This window comes from Triplophysa dalaica, chromosome 11 (genome assembly GCF_015846415.1).
Source record: "Triplophysa dalaica isolate WHDGS20190420 chromosome 11, ASM1584641v1, whole genome shotgun sequence".
Lineage (NCBI taxonomy): Eukaryota > Metazoa > Chordata > Actinopteri > Cypriniformes > Nemacheilidae > Triplophysa > Triplophysa dalaica.
The window spans coordinates 19402675-19420676 of NC_079552.1; the positions used below are offsets into that span (position 1 = coordinate 19402675).

At 37.1% G+C, this 18002-nt stretch overlaps 1 protein-coding gene across 3 annotated transcripts in view; it reads left to right on the forward strand.

Moving 5' to 3' along the window:
- The window catches only part of lrrc1 (leucine rich repeat containing 1), a 57778-nt gene extending 46725 nt beyond the window's left edge, over nucleotides 1-11053 (forward strand). For all 3 annotated transcript variants that reach the window (XM_056760091.1, XM_056760093.1, XM_056760092.1), the window contains 4 exons: nucleotides 4969-5084; nucleotides 6144-6316; nucleotides 8742-8881; nucleotides 9708-11053. In XM_056760091.1, the coding sequence (XP_056616069.1) occupies nucleotides 4969-5084; nucleotides 6144-6316; nucleotides 8742-8881; nucleotides 9708-9866 (588 nt within the window). In that variant the 3' untranslated portion in view covers nucleotides 9867-11053. The remainder of the gene's footprint in view (nucleotides 1-4968; nucleotides 5085-6143; nucleotides 6317-8741; nucleotides 8882-9707) is intronic.
- The last annotated feature ends 6949 nt before the right edge of the window (nucleotides 11054-18002 follow it).

Sequence of the window (18002 nt, forward strand, 5' to 3'; positions counted from 1 at the left end):
TCGTATTAATCTTGAGTACCTATTGAGTAGAATTGCATACTTTGTATCTTCGAAGAGTATTTAGTTTGATCACATTTATAAATGATAGATACAACTTTACAATTGTTTCTGAAAACACACAGCCCGTACGGGGGGAGGGGTAGACTGGACCAAAACACGTGCGCACTTGTGATGGGAAGTCCTGTATGACTTCCTGTATGAACTATCGCTTATTGCTCCTAAACTCTTTGTAAGTCGCTTTGGATAAAAGCGTCTGCTAAATGTCTAAATGTAAATGTAAATGTAAGTCCGGCTCTTTTCAAGGATCCTGGTCTTTTGGTTTGGCTTCCATAGAAGAGCCGGCTCGTACGGCTCCCAAAGTATCCAAAGTACGGCTCTTTACTAAGTATCACCTTATATTTTCGCCCAATTATCAATTGTGAATGCTTTCAGTATTATTAAGCATTTTGTATAATGTTATTCATAAAATACTTATTTTTAGGCATTTTTTGTTACAAGAAAATACAAAATTCCTAATATTTAACATTTCTGATAAAACTTTAATTGAACACAGAACCACAGCAAACAAATCAAATTAATGCAATAGTCTTAACATTTTAATAATAGTTCACCCAAAAATGAAAATTTTGTCATCATTTGCTCTCCCTCATGTCATCTGATACCTGTATAAATTTGAAAGATATTTGTAAGAATGTTAGCAATTTTCAATTCTGTGACATCATTAACTGCCATAGTAGGAACAATTAAATGGTAGTCAAAGGTCCCCAGGACTGTTTGTTTCCTAAATTCCTGTAAAATAACCCACAGTTTGTGTTCGACAGTACAATAAAATACAATATATTTTTCCTACCAAGGAAGTGGGTCACAGATCTGAGTATTGCTCACATTCTTACAAATATATTTCTTAGTCAGAGTTCATGATAACAGAATTTTCATCTTTGAGTGAACATTCCCTTAAAAGAAACTTCTTTAGTGCATGTTGGCATTTAGAAATATTTGATGCATCAGCTTGGAAGGGCTGATATCTTCATTTCTTACAACACACTTACACTTAAATCCGGCTCCCCAACTTCTGTTTGTTACTATGTGTACCTAGCCTGTACTACTACACTCGCTATCATCGGAGCTTGTTTGCCCTTCCTTCTTTCACATAATGTTATTATCCTAATCTGTCCTCCCATGTGATTGGCCACATGGTGTGCCCATCCAAATAAAGTCCCTCCCTACCTGCGGCTTAAGATTCGGCTCACCCCGATGGGAGTCGGCTCTTCTTGTTCGCTACAAAGAATCAGCTCTTAGAGCCGGCTCGTTCACGGACGTCACATCACTAGTGCCCACATCAGTTTCACTCACCGCATTTGGTTCAGGTTCGGCATCTTTTATTCCTGGGACGGGTCCACATATCAGTTTCAAACAAATCCAGCGTTATATCCACAGTTTATATAACATTCATCACCCAAATGCAGTGAACAAACAAACACCTGAACTTCGCGAACGTATGCTCTCTCTCTCTCTCTCTCCTGCTTAGAAGTGAAAGTGACTGCTGCGCACACAACATCCTTGAGACCTATCACACAGGGACATGGTTTCTCCTACCACTGTTATGCTTATGACACCCAGATTTACTTCTCATTTCACCCAGATGATCCCGCAGCACACATTACAGCCTTTCTAGAAAACATATCAGCTTAGATAAAAAGCATCACCTACAGCTGAACCTTACCAAGACAGAGCTTCTTCTATTCCCTGCCCACCCACGGTACAGCATGATCTCACTATTCAACATGGCAATAAAACCATTACTCCAACCAAAATAGCCAGGAACCTTTGCAATGTGACCAGCGAAGGACAGCCGGTCATCAAAGACAATGCGTTCATGTTAACTTGCATTATATAACATCAGGAAGATCAATTCCTACCTTATTGAGCATGCAGCACAACTTCTTGTCCAGGCCCTTGTAATCTCTAGCCTGGACTGCAGGATCACCAACAAGGAGAGGATTGCAGTAAAGGCAATCAAACCATTCCAGCTGGCTTAGAACACAGCAGCACGGCTCCTCTTTCAGGAACCCAAAAGCCCCTCTTCATCTCTCTCCACAGGCTACCGATTGAAGCCCATATCACGTTTAAGTCACTGATGCTTGCTTACTGAACTATCATTGGCTCTACACCGGCATACTTTCAGACCTTCCTTTACTCTTCACCCCCTCGAGAGCCTTGAATTCAGCGAATGAGTGTTGTGATACCTTAAAAATCACTACTCCTCGCTGGTGAAATAATTGTTCAAATGCAGTTCGGTCAACCACTTCTCTCGCGACATTCAAAAAATAAATGTAAACTGATCTTATCAGTGAGTATGTGACTGGTAAATGCTGACTTCTCTTAAAAACAAAAACCCTCTCTGAGAGAATCAGGTAAATTACCTGGTGGATAAAATGACAGGTAGATCAAAGTGTCTGCTAAATGTAAATGTATTAAGTATATGTAAAGCCACTTGAAAAGCACTAAAAGTAAATCTGGCTCTCATATTCAAGTCCACATTTATTTGGCTTTTAGTATACATATGATATCTTTAACAATATCTATAAAGTAGTGTGCTCCAAAACGTAGACAAAATTCACATTTTTAAGATTTTATTTTATTTAAATGATCTGCTCTACAGCTTATCATCGAATGTTGGAGTGTAAATTAAACTAAACGCTATTGGCTGTTTTAAATAGAGAAGGGGCTGCTCAATATTTCCCGTCTTGTTTCAGTGGGAATTGTCAAAGCTGCACATATTAAGGCACTTTATTGGGTCTTTAATGTTTTGGTTTGGATGCTGAATCACGAGAATAATATCTTCTCGAGATATCGCGAGATAATCACGGGATAATCATTGCACCAAATACCAGCAAATCCAGATTCGAGAACCTAACCAAGTTCACTGAAACTACACCTGACTGGCAAAAATCAGCCTAGAGTTTGTAAGCACACTTAGGGAATTCTTCTCTGACCTGCGAGAATCCCCGTAGCGGTCGTTCTGACTGCTAATTTTACACTGTACTGAATGTCGTTTTTGCCGTGCAATATTTACATTCAAAGCTTCTATTGAGATTATAGGTTGAAGCTTTGAATGTCTGTTGTCATACATTGTAATGTCATCACACTAAAACACGTCAAAATCCTCATCTACATCCCCAAGTGCAAAGCGAACTCAGACAGTCATACATAATACGATTGTTTAAAATAAAATAAATAAGCCTAATTGATATGTTGCAAAAGTTAAAAGACTGCGTGTGCCTCGCTTTGTGCAAGCAGAAGAGCAAGGTTTTTTCAACGCATTGAAAATGTTGTTTTTGAAAGTCTAAACGGCAACAAATGTGAATTTATGCAAAATACTTCGTAAGATAAAAACATGTTGTGAATTTTACATATTACAATATCTAACCTTTTTGTTCCCCTATATTTGGATCACACGAATCACACCAACCACTGAAATCAAAATGTATGAATAAATTGATGTGTTTTCTTAGGATAGATAATAATAAACATGAGGACAAGAAATTGAAATTCTTACGAATGTATAAATTTATTGTTTCATTGTCAACCACAGAACTTATTGGGTAGACTGCTAAATACAGATATTCGAAGTAGATAAAATGATGTAAAATAAAAACAAATTTTAGAATATAGTAAGTAATAAAATATTACAATATGCATTTCATTGCATTGTAAATACCTTCATATACATATACATAGTCATATGGCAAAATAAGCAAAAACAGGCAAAAACAGTTCGCTAACTTGTGGGAAAACAAACTGATTTAGAAAGCTGTATTTCATTTTTGCTGACATTTTGAGGGTAAACTATGCTTTGCTTAGCAGTAACATAAAAAAATCCAGATACTAAGTTACTAGGCAACAGTGGCACAAATCTTCAATGGCGGGAAAGAGCACTGAATAATATAATGTCTGTAATGCATGCGGTCAATTTGACCTCCATGGCAGTTCGAGGTAGAAATACTTTTGTGTTTATTTTTTTATTTTTTATATAAAAAGTAACAATGTAAGAAGAAAATATACATATATTTAAGAAAAGTCAGTGTACTGTAGTTATGTGGGTTTTATTTCAACAAAGTTGTTACATTACAAATTTTTAAAACGGTCAAAATGACTGCCTTGGTAGTTCTAGTGTTAATGAACAGAAACCTTTTCAAAGTTAGTAAACTAAAATAACCTTGCCTCTAAGTGTCTGTAGAGAACACTGTAGAGAAACACTCCTGTCCTGTTCTGGAATGGCTTTTTCTCCACAATAGATTTGATGAATGTCATTGTATGTTTTAAACAGAGGCTTTGTGTATAAGTGAAGCTGAGGCCCTTCTCTCCGCTATGTCCCTGATCTCACACAGCAGCTTAGATTGTTTTCATCAACAGACAGAGGACCACGTTTACTGAACATTTGCATCACTTCTGCACAGGGCAGATGAAGTATGCAATTGGGTGTTTTCGGCAGCTTTACATCACGCCATGAGTGTATACTTGCATTTTTTGTTATGTTCCTAAAACATCTGATTGAATAGTTGGACCTGAAAAGGGTATATGACCTTCCATATATGGTGATGTGATTTCAGGCTTAACAAGTAGATAGGGGCACGGTGTATAAAAATAGTTGCGATTCCTAAATGTTTCTCAACATAAAACTCAATTAATCATTTATTAAACTCAATTACTCGATTATTAAACCAAATTTGCGATGCTTTGGGGTAGTGGTTGGTCACGGTTGAGTGCTCCATAAATATATCAACGTATTAATAATATTTGTTATTATTCGGTATGAAATTACAGATTTATTTATTTAATTATTTAGGTAAGCATACGTCAATTTTTTACACTCAGTGTTGAACTTGACTTTTATTCAAAACTGTACAGTGTTAGAACAGGCATTGTGTACTGAGCCTTATGATGTTTTCTACTTGTTTCTTTTAGATTGGCGGCTGCAGCAGTCTGAATGTTCTTTGTGTGAGAGAGAACTGTCTAACACGCATCCCTCCAGAGCTCTCGCAGGCCACAGAACTTCACGTTCTTGATGTTTCTGGAAACAGGTTTGTCAGAGCAAAGTGATCTCAACAGGGGATGCTATAGGGCCTGATGTAGACAGTAGGTAGCACACCAGTCATTAAACATTTATATGACATTCAGGGCTTAGTAGTAGAGTTTTACTTTAAACATCTCTCTGGGGCACTGTCAATAACCACATAATACAAATTCAACCCATTCCTCAGTTTGTCAAAGACGCAAATCTGCATTCAGTCACCCTCTTTTATTCACCCCCATGTCATTCAAAATCTGTATATTAATCTTTCTTCTGTGGAACTCAAAAGAAGATATTTTGATAAATGTCTAAGTGGTTTTGTTACCGTACAATTATAGTCAGTAGGGACCGGTGTTGTTTGATTACCAAAATTCATCAAAATATCATCTTTTGTGTTATGAAGAAGAAACAATGTGAACAAACAGAGTGAACAATGACAGAGTATTCAGGGGCGAAGCAAGTCAGGACCTGCCCGATGTGCAAGAACTTTTAATGGGCCCCCATGCATCCGTTTGCGGCCATGCTACGCATTACTGCACATTAGACTCGGTTGTTTACTCAGTTCATTATTTAAATGTTGATGCATGTCAATTGTGCTCACATAGTAACGGAGTACGCCAAGGGAAATGCAAACTCCCAAGTGCCAGAAAGAAGGAGAACATGACGCAGCTAGCATTTTACACTTGCTTAGAGCTGCGATTAACTACCCTAACATTCTTATGATAAAACAGTTGTCAAACATTAAGATACTTACAGTGCGCTCTTTCATAGCTGAAACGGACTTCAACCTCAGCCCATGAGCACCTGCACACCCAGAGACCCTACGCCACTGCATTACACATAAAGTGTAATACAAAACAAAAGTGCTTAACATAAACACAAGCTTCAAATTTTTGGTTTTCTGCATTTCTTCCCCAAGATGTCTATTGTATAATGCATTACTGAAATTTTTATTTGAGTTGGTTGTTTAGATTAGGAAACTAAAGAATTCTATGTGCTAGCTGTGAGTTTGCAAAAATTAAGGAGCGACAGAAAGGCATGTGGTAAATTATCTTGTGCTACTCTATAGGCTCCAGTACCTTCCCATGAGCCTGACTACTCTACGTCTTAAAGCTCTCTGGCTGTCAGAGAATCAGTCTCAACCTCTGCTCACGTTCCAGACAGACGTGGACCCTGAATCTGGAGAGAAGGTGCTCACCTGTGTACTGTTGCCTCAGCAACCTTGTGAATCAGAATGTCAAGGTAAAGGAATGTTAATTAAATAACAAAAAAACTTTACGTTGTAAGATTATTTTTGGTTGGCATTTCATAAACAAGATATATTTGTATCTGTGTGTTATCGAAGTGCTAGAAGGTTCATGTTAAAGGGGCCATGTCATGAAATTTGATATCCACTTTTTATAAAAATACTGACTATAGTAAAACACTTCAGTGCAAGAAACCTAACCATCTAAATGGACTTAAAGTGAGAGTTTACCCAAAAATAAAAAATCTGTCATGTACTCTTCGAGCTGTTGCAGTCTGTGCAAATTTCTTTGTTCTGATGAACATAGCGATGTAACCAAACAGTTGTTCAGCTTCGGAATGAAAATTCTGTCATCCTTTACACCCCCTCTTGTCATTTCAAACCTGTATTACTTTTTTTCTTCTGCAGAATGCAAAAGAAGATATTTTGAAAAATGTTGGTAACTGAACAGCACAGCCCCCCATTCACTTTTATTGTAACCAATGCAAGTGAATGGCGGGCTGTTAAAAGCATTCCTCAAAATATCTTATTTTGCATTCTGCAGAAAAATGTCATACAGGTTTGAAACGACAAGAGTAAATGATAACAGAATTTTCATTTTGAAAGTGAACTACTCCTTCAAATACCATGGTAGGAAAAATTCAATGGTACAGATTTCAAAAGTGCCCCAGAACTGTTACAAGCATTCTTCCAAATATCTTTCTCTGTGGTCACCAGAACAAAGAAATGTATACAGATTTGGAACTTCAGGGTGAGAATTTTCATTTTTTAAGGGTCAAAATAATAGCATTTATAATATAACCTTGTCAAATCAACATAATAATATTGTTCTTTAGATGTCTATACTTTGCACTTGATGATAGTAGCAGCCATGGGTGCAGTATTCTGATAACAGCCTCTGATAACTTTACGCTCTGCTTTAAAGGGGTAATATGACATGACTTAAACAATATTATAATTTGTTTTAGATGTAATGCAATGTGTATACACGATTTAAGGTTCAAAAACGCTGTATTTTCCACATACAGTGCATGTTTGTCTCTCCTCTTTGCCCCGCCTCTCAAAAACGCGCAGATATCTTACAAAGCTCATCGCTCTGAAAAGCGAGGTGGGCTATGATTGGCCAGTTAACCAATGCGTAGTGATTGGATGAACACTGCAAGCATGTGACGGAAATGTAACGGCCCTTACCATATTTGAAACATCACGTTCCAAAGCAATTGTACTGACAGGTACGCCACCTTACTTGCGTATACATTTGGGCGGTCTCAGTCAACTCATACCACGAACGGATGTAGATTTGTGGGGGTGCGGCTTTTCAGGTGGGTCTGGGTGAGCAATCCCCTTTAGACAGAATGCATCTTTTGTTCTGACACTTTAATTTTTGCAATTTTACGTGTCTAATACAAGCATGGGCAACTTATACCACAACACAGACATATAAAAAAAAAAAATTCGCGCCATATGACCCCTTTAATCTAGCCCCTGTCCTGCAGGGTTTATCTGGGGTTCCACACACCAATGCGATTTCGATCTTTGTGACGTGCTCAAGGAAGGAATGTATAGGCAGTGTACCTGGCACGTGTAGAGAGGCACTCGATATATGTGAGCTTTCCCTGACCTCCTTCCACACTCATGTGCTTTGTTTGTACTTTTAGCTGATTGGACAACTAAAGAGGCTTATCTCCACTCAGCCCTACTCTGCTTCAGCTGTTCAGCTGGTTATCTTTCATCGTGAGATAACCAGAGGTTCATTTTTAATAAATAATAATAATAATAAATAATTCATTGCAATTTGTCATATTCTGTGAATATCTGTTCTGGTGGATGTTTATATAGTGGTTGCCCTGGGTTGCAAATTGTTCTGAATTGCTCAAAACGTATAGACTGTTTACACTGTTAAAATCTCAGCAGCTCACTTGAAATGAACTTGAAATGTAACTATGAATGAAAAGGATGTTTATGAGCGCTCTGCTCAGTTATTTGAAAAATGACAGACAGAAAACTAAAGGCAGGGAGCTGCAGGCACTGCACTTCTCGTACAGACTGATGTATGTGAGAGACTTGTGGAGGTCAGGTCACTGCTGGTTGGGAGGAGTGGAGGATTGTTTTGCTGTAAGCCTGTGACTAAGACTGGATTTAGCATGATCTCAGAGCCCTCACGTACTAACATTTTATAAAGACTCCTCAACTTACTTTTTGAACAAAAACAAATCTGCTGTTTTTTTTCTTTTTGGTCATTTATAAATTTCCATAGCTACTTCAATAAATTTTTTATCATTATGCCCTACCTAATTAAATTAGTTAGAATTACAGCATTTACAATTTTGACTTGAAAATATGTCATGACCATCTGGAGAAGTGTTGTGGTAATTATTATTAATTATTAAATATAAATAATGTTTTTTCTTTCTGGTTTAGATAACCTGACCCGCTTTGGTGCACTGGAGAGTCTATTGGAGAATGACGTGTTGGATGACACGTGGGACGACAAAGCTGCAAACAGAAGGAGCACCATCCGTTTTGTTGAAGATGATAATGATGAAGATGATGATGAGGAGGTGAGGGGGAAAATGGCTTTTTGAATCGTTTCTAACGGCAGAATGTTGTTTTAAATGTTTTTCGCATTTCCAACATTTAAAGTATTTTGTAAAACAAATGTTTTGCTTTGCATGATCAAACTTTACGTTTTTAGGCTCCACTTCTCCCACACGTATGCAGAGGATAAGCCAGTTTAGAGAATGGATGAATAAACATTTAGAAAGGTGTAAAATCCAAAGTCTTCTAAAAAGTAACAGTCTGAAGTATTTTATTTTCAAAAGTGGTCGAGGCTTGATGTTGTGCAAATTTTTTTGTTACGAATAGAAAATACATTGATACAGGATAGAATATTGCCATTTGTGATTGATCATCCGATTTTATGCGGATCTTATGATTAAAGAGGATTCTAATGAAAGTGCAATATAATTGGACTCTTTTGGGTCTCTTGGGTTCATATCTCTTTTGTGGTGGTTTTCATGATAAAATCTACAGAAGAGACCAAAAGTGTTTTCTGGAGGGCATATTTGTGCAATATGTGTTTTGAATGTTTTCTCAGGTTAGATGAAACCATCAAAATATAAGGTACAAGGTACAAAATAGAAAAGGGTATTTTATTGTTAAGGTATTTATTGTAGAAAGTGGTATTTTAATTTGGCCATTATATGCTATCTCATATGCAACTACAACTAAAAGTTGTTCTATACGGAGAGCAAAGCATACATTTAGAATGTTTGGTAAATAGAATGGTTCCATGGTACTTCAAACATAGCTTTTGTCTTGCTGGACTCTCGTGTAAACCATAGACAAATTAGCTGAAATTACCAAGTGTCATTTTCTCGTTCTCAGAGAACACTGTTGCGACGGGCCACCCCCCACCCTGGCGAGCTAAAGAACATGAAGAAGGTGGCTGAGACCATCCGTAAGGACCTGAATGCTGCCAAAGGCCTGGATTCCAACAAAAACGAGGTCAATAATGCTGTGGACCCAGTGACTACATCTGTATGACTGCTTTAACTCCGAGGTGTCTCTTACCCAATGTCTTTCCCCTAAATGCCCACCTGCAGAGTCATTCCTCACTGCCCCTGTTTACAATATCAGGGGTTGACCACCTTTATACTCTCCTGGGACCACCAGAGCCCTTTGTTTAGCCCTGCTAACTTCATCTGCTCTTGCCCCGTCTCAGGGACAAGCCCTCAAACATGGTGCCTTCTTTTTTAAAGACATTCACAGCAATAATCGGCAGAGGAATGCACATTTTTACTAGTAAAACTTTTCAAATCCAGTGCTTTTTATTTGTTTTCCTTTGATACAAAACGAAGGTAGTTGCACTACGAGTCTAAGCATAAATCTTTCAGAGAATCGTTATTAAAGATATATTAAATTGATATATATTTAGATCTATTTTTTTATTTTTTTGTAAACACTGGGTGCATTTTTTTCTCTTTCTTGAATTGGTGATGTATGGAGCCCAGGCCTATTTGGGACCTACTGATTTTTAAAGTTATTGAATTTTTGCTTGTGAATATGGATACTTTTATACATACTGTATGGCAGCTCAGGTGGTGTAAATTAAAATGTGTAGCCAATTTCTTAATCAATGATCTTTCTAATCCTGTTGCTAGGTTTTCAGACTTAAAAGCATTTGAACAAAGTGGCACATTTTATTGTCATACACAAAATACAAGGGGGCTTTGAATTTATTATTTTTCTTTAAAACCAACACATATTATATTGCTTGTAAACATTTTTTGTACTGCAAGTAAATTAGGGCTTATATGGCTCAGGACTGTGATCTGAAACACTCCAGCATTGTTATGGAGTAGGGCGAACGCTGTCCAACAGACCTTCACTGTGCTTTTAGCTTTGTAAAACCGGAACACTAACACTTTTGTCATTTAAGGTAACAGACGTTATTAATAACTATAACTTTGGTTTAGGTGAGCAGTTTCCCCCCCTACATGTGCCAGAGTGCACTTTTACAAAAAGTGTTTCAAGTGTTTTTATGGTACACTACGGATTTCATTTAACATTGTATGTACTTGTTTTCCAAAACAGACTTTGTTTTTAATGTCATTTTTAGTATTTTTTTTGTCAGAGATTAAGCTGCACAGGAAACAATCTTAAACAGGCGTTTTTTCTGGGCCAGTACTTTTATGACTTTAACCACTGAATAATAAAAATGATTTTATGAAGTCAACGTCTATGATTCATTATTTATAGATTTTTATATAGCAGATTTATTACTATACATTATATCCAATCTTGCTACTTATTAGCTGTTGAGGCTTGTCTTGTGTTGTTAGGATTAAGTGCTAAATTTCTTGATGTTCACCAGTAACATATTAACAAGAAAAACGAAAGCACACGTTCATACTGACAATAGTGATCAATGGGTTGCTATTAATCATTGTTTAAATTGAGCTATATCCCGCCATTTTTCCACCCTGACATGCTTTTCCCCTTGCAATCTTTGCTTGCATGTTTTGCATATTTTTCTTAATTGCAAGATGCTTGTCTTATTGAATGTGTATACCATATTTATGTTTGTTGTGTGAAGTGTCTTTGAATCCATCTCTCTTTAGAAATTTACACATATCATTTAGCGTGTAAAACATTGTGACTAAATTTTTTCTGCAATATTAATAAAGATAAATGTATATTTATATATATTTATATATTTTAAGGTTAAAGCATTTATGTGCTGATGTACATCTACATACGTCTAATGTTTTATCAAATTCAGTCTTATTTTTTTCATTGTGCGCCGTACCTTAGACATTCGTTTACTGGTAAGAAAATCGTTTTCTAAATAAAGACTTTTCAGAATAATTATGATATATGATCCTAAATGGTAAGAGTGTGAAAAAAAGATGAGTATGCCAGCTTTATAAAATGCACTATAAGGTCTATAAGGCCATCATGCAGACAATGCATGAACAATTGTGCTTGTGATGCTATAGAACCAAGAATTTTAAAGACGATTAGGAAGTAGATTGAGGTTACTTTTGGTTCCCAAGAGGAAATTATAAATTGGATTGTGGACAAGTGATATTTATTAGGAAAAACTAAGACACTCTGTGCATTACAGTGATCTAAACAACAGAGTCCCGGACCCAAGGTATAAAAACGGCATCAAACCATGATTCTTGGAATAGGGTTGTGGAGTGTGGTGCTATTTTTTAGCATTATTTCCCCCCAAAAAACGAACATGTTTCTAATTGGTCCAAGTTGTGGAACAGTTAGGTGGTCTTGGGCAAATGTGAAACATGACACATCTCATCATGAACACATTTCTGTTCAGGGCTGCCCACTGCATTGCACAGCTCTATAAAGCTATATGCCATCAAGGCAAATATCCAGTCTTAGCATGACTCGTTGCCTTTAAAAATGGTTTGTGTGGTTTTAGTTTTTAGATTGGGTTTGTTTATAGTTTATGAGAGATATGCAGTGCTGTAAAAACGTGTTTGCCCCTTTTTTGTAACATATTTGTAAATTTAAATGATTCTGATCAGACAAATGGTATTATTAAAGTAAATACAAAATGCTGATTTTTTATAATGATTTCAGTTAATAAGGGAAAAAGCTATCTAAACCTTCATGGCCTTAATTAATAACTGCAATCATGCATCTGCATTAACTTTCACACTGACGGTGGATCAATTTTGACCCACTCATCTGTGCAGAAATTGCAAAGAAATTTAGCCTCACTGGAGGGTTTTCAACTATGAACAGCCTGTTAAAGGTCATGTCACAGCATATCAATCAAATTTATGTACGTATTTTGACAAGGCCACTACAAAACCTTTTTTTTGCGATTCAGAGGTGGATTTGTTGGTGAGTTTATTCAGGACCCTATTACTTTTTTATTATACATTCTAAATTCCCAACCTGAAAGCGTGTCTATTTTAAAAAGTGGTGATTTCATACTGTATGAATTTGCATGCTGTATGATTTTTAGGCTATATAAAAAGTTACACTCCTGGTTAATGTCTAAAAGAATGCATGATTGCAATATTATTATGATTTCTATTGATGTTGTAATATTCCTATATTTGATATGCATTTGTTTTTATTATTCTTTTGATCAGTGAATCACACTGAAATTATAAGTGTCTGAAGCGAAGTGTCTTGTTACTATTGAGAGAGAGAGAGGTGAGCCGGTGAGAGAGGACCGGGCCCGGACAATTGTTTTACGTTTGTATCTTATGTTATGGCCGGCAGTCGACCGTGAGGTGGCTGCCAGCATTTTACTTCCATGTTTTTGTTTGTTTATTTTAGTAAAACTTTATTTAAATGTTTGCCGGTTCCCGCCTCCTTCCTTCATTTTATTGAACCTTATTACAGTTATATTAACAAGGTATTGATAATCATGATATTGTCAAAACCGATATATTGTGACACTCCTACTTAAATAACTTTAATATACAAGCCAATCAAAGTAAAACGTTAATATATAAGCCAATTAAAGTTAAACGTTAATATTAAAACCAATTAATATTGATGGAGTTGTAATTAAATTGATTAAATTACATTTTATTGATAAAGCTCTTTTTTACAATTTCCATTGTTGCAAAGCAGCTTTACATTCATCATAATAAGAAATGTAATCAAAATACTAGGGGGAAAATGAAAGAGAATATATGGCATTAAGATACATAGTGTTTTTGCAAGTAGTGTCAAGAGCCAGTTCTCCTCTGGCATGTTGAAAATATCAATGCAGCAACTACAAGAGAATAATTACTATTAAATGGGAGATTCATCTGAAATACTTGAAATACTTAGTTTAGATATATTCTTAAAATGGAAAAATGCAATTTTACCGGTGTTGGCGACATGGCTCTCAAATAAAAGATAGTTAAGCAGTATTCTTGGTTGTTACGTATGGCGGTTTTACGTTGGTGGTCTAGTGGGTTAAACCACTGACTGGTAAATCAAAGGTTGCTGGTTCGATCCCAGCATCCACCACCAGTGTGTCCTTGAACAAGACACTTTACCCCATGTTGCTCCAGGAGTCCCTGTAATAAGTGCATTGTAAGTCGCTTTGGATAAAAGCGTCTGCCAAATGACTAAATGTAAATGTAATGTAAATGTTTTCGGTCCAGTAAGTAACACTTCTGTTTTGTCCGAGTTCAGTAGTAAAAAATTGTTACTCATCCAGTTTTTTTAAATCGACTATGCATTCCATTATTTGATGGAACTGCTGTGCTTCATGAGGCTTTGAGGAAATATAAAGTTGAGTATCATCAGCATAACAGTGAAAGCTATTTCCGTGTCGCTTTATTATATCTCCTAGAGGTAGCATGTATAATACGAAGAGCAGAGGCCCTAAGACTGAGCCTTGTGGTACACCGTACTGGACTTGCGATTTGAGGGACACATTGTTTATTGCTACAAATTGAAAACGGTCGGAGAAGTAAGACTTAAACCATTTCAATGCTATTCTGTTACTGCCAACGTAATTTTCGAGTCTATGTAAGAGTATGCTGTGGTCAATGGTGTCAAATGCACCACTTGTCAGGCTTTGCCTGTTGTTTTTGTATTTTGTTTGGTGTTTTATTTTCTCTGCTGTATTTTCTGTCTTACAGATTTAGATCGTCTGGTACCTTGTTTTCACTAATTACCACCACCTGTTCCTGATCGCTGCTTTCCCTATTTGAGCTTGGCTGTGCCAGCTCTCATTGTGGCGATGTAATGATTTGTTACTTTGTTGCTCTTGCTGTACGTATTGTTAAACCTTTTCCTATTATTCGTAGGAACGTGGCAACCTGTGAGCCTGGTTTGGATTATTTTTCTCTCTTTACGGTTCTTTTTGGTTCTCGTTTTCCTTTCCCGGATTTGTGGATCTTTTGTTTTTCTCTGCCAGCAGTGTACCTGAGTATTTGGCCAGGAGTACCCTGCCTTTCTTTTGTTCTCTCAGTGAAGCCTGTCTAATAAACTGTGTTGTACCTTACTTGCATCTGAGTCCCTTTGTGCACCGTGACACCACTAAGGTCCAGCAGCACCAATAACGAAATACAGCAACGGTCAGAAGCAGAAAGCAGATAATTTGTAACTCTGATCAAAGCAGTCTCTGTACTGTGACATGTTCGAAATCCAGACTGGAATTCTTCTTAAATGTCATTCCTTTGGAGGAAGGAAAATAATTGAGTTGAAACTACTTTTTCCAGAACTTTAGATATAAAAGTTAAATTCGATATATGCCTGTAATTCCCTAGTTCTCTAGGGTCGAGTTTGGGTTTTTTGTCAAGGGGCCTTATGACAGTCACCTTAAATGCTTTAGGCACATGTCCTAATGTCAGAGATGAGTTAATAATACTTAGAAGAGGATCTATAATTTCTGGGAGCATTTCTTTCAGTAGTTTTGTAGGTATAGGGTATAGCATGCATGTTGTTGATTTAGATGATCTAATGATTTTAGACAGTTCATTGTGATCTACGGTAGAAAATAATTGCAATTTCTCCTTTGGGGTCCTGTAGTTAGTTTGTTCAGCGGGTTTCACTTCTGGTTGTATTGTTATATGTTTTCTCTAATATCTTGAATTTTACTAGTGAAGTAGTTCATAAATTCATCACTGTTATGCTGATAAGTCGCTGAAGACTTATTTTTGTTAATTTAGCCACTGTGTTAAATAAAAACCTAGGGTTGTGATGGTTTTCTTCTATTAGTGATGAAAAATAGGCGGATCTAGACGTTTTCATGGCATTCCTGTATTTTCGAGTACTATCCTTCCATGCTGTACGAAATACCTCTAATTTAGTTTTCTTAAAGTTTCGCTCCATTTTCCGGGTCGCTTTTTTATAGCCTGAGTGTGTTCACTATACCACGCTGTTGGGCATTTTTAAACTTCTTTAAACGCAGAGGAGCAACTGTGTCTAATGTTTCCGAGAAGGTGGAGTTAAAATTTTCAATAGTAATGTCAAGGTCTTCAAAGTTTTTACTAATGCTAGAGAATTAAGACAATTCAGGGAGATTATCAAGAAACACATCTTTGGTAGTTGAAGTAATTGTTCTACCATATTTGTAACAAAGAGTTTGATTTGCAGCCGTAGGCCAGTGAAGCAAACATAATATCAGATAATGATCCGAAAGGTCTTAACTCTGCTGAAGGATTTTAACTTCGTCCACATTAATACCATAAGATAGTATTAAATCTAAAGTATGATTACGAAGGTGAGTGGGCCCTGTCACATGTTGACTAACACCCATGGAATTAAGAGTGTCTTTAAAAAGCCATTCCCAAGGCATCTGTATCATTATCTACATGGATGTTAGAGTCACCAATGACAAGGACTCTATCTGCGGCCAGTACCCACCAAATTCTTTAATAAAATCTGTGTGGTGCCCTGGAGACCTACAGTTGTGTTCAAAATATTACATAACATTTATAATGAAATAACCACAAATGTCTTTTCTGAGCTCACATCATTATCAGTTTTATTCAACCCCCAAGTGACATTCAATCTTAGTACTAAGTACAACATCCTTTTACAGTTATAACAGCTTTTAAACGTGAAGCATAGCTTGAGACAAGTGTCTTGCAGCGATCTACGGGTATCTTCCCCCTTTCATCATGGGCAAAAGCCTCCAGTTCAGTCACATTCTTAGGCTTGCGCACTGCGCAACTGCTTTCTTTAAGTCCCACCAGAGGTTCTCAATCGGATTTAAGTCTGGTGACTGCGATGGCCACTTCAAAATTTTCCAGCCTTTAATCTGCAACCATGCTCTAGTGGACTTGGAGGTATGCTTGGGATCATTGTCCTGTTGAAAGGTCCAACGTCTTCCTAGCCTCAGGTTTATGACGGACTGCATCACATTGTCATCCAATATCTCCTGGTACTGAAGAGAATTCATGGTACCTTGCACACGCTGAAGTTTCCCAGTACCTGCAGAAGCAAAACAGCCCCAAAGCATGATTGACCCCCCGCCATGCTTCACAGTAGGCTAGGTGTTCTTTTCTTCATAGGCCTTGTTCTTCCTCCTCCAAACATAGCGTTGATCCATGGGCCCAAACAGTTCTAATTTTGTTTCATCAGAACACAGAACACTATCCCAAAACTTCTGTGGTTTGTCCACATGACTTTTGGCATACTGCAGTCGACTCTTCTTATTCTTTGGGGACAGCAAGGGGGTGCGCCTGGGAGTTCTGGCATGGAGGCCTTCATTACGCAGGGTGCGCCGTATTGTCTGAGCAGAAACTTCAGTACCCACATCTGACAAATCTTTTCTCAGTTCCTCAGCAGTCACACGGGGACTTTTCTCCACTCTACGCTTCAGGTAGCGTACAGCAGTCAAAGTCAGCATCTTCTTTCTGCCACGACCAGGTAGCGTTTCAACAGTGCCCTTTGCCTTGAATTTGCGAATGATGCTTCCTATGGTGTCTCTTGGTATGTTTAACATCTTTGCAATCTTCTTATAGCCATTGCCCTTCCTGTGAAAAGTAAACACCTGTCCTCTTGTCTTCCTGGACCATTCTCTTGACCTCACCATGTTTGTAACCACACCAGTAAATGTCTAGAAGGAGCTGAGTATCACAGTCATTTTAAAGCTGCTTTATTGCTGCTCCCTGATATCTACAGGTGTTTTCAATACCTGATTGAAAACACTTCATTGAACCTCTGTTCTTCAGAGTGGTAGTCTTTAAGGGGTTGAATAATTATGTCAATGAAGAATTCACAAAATAAACATTTACTACTGTATTACAAAACTAATTGATGTCATTTTAGTTGCATATGGTTCTTTAAGAAGTCCTTGTAGGATTTCATTCTGAATACAATTACAAATGTACACTAAATTCCCTAAAACCATTTACAGCATTGGGGGTTGAATAATTTTGAACACAACTGTATATATAATAGCTAGAATAAATTAAAAGAATGTTTTGTCCTTAGTATTAGGTGTTGGTACATGAAGTACCATGACTTCAAAAGAATTGTGTTTAAAATTAGACTTCTGAGAGATGCTTAAAGAATTATTGTGAAGTGCAGCGACACCTCCCCCTCTTCATTTTAGACGAGGCTCGTGTTTATAGTAATAATCTTGGGGAACGGTTTCATTTAGAGTAATATAATCATTTGGCCCTGGCCATGTTCCTTTCAAACAGAGCATGTCTATTTTATGATCGGTTATCATATCGTTAACAA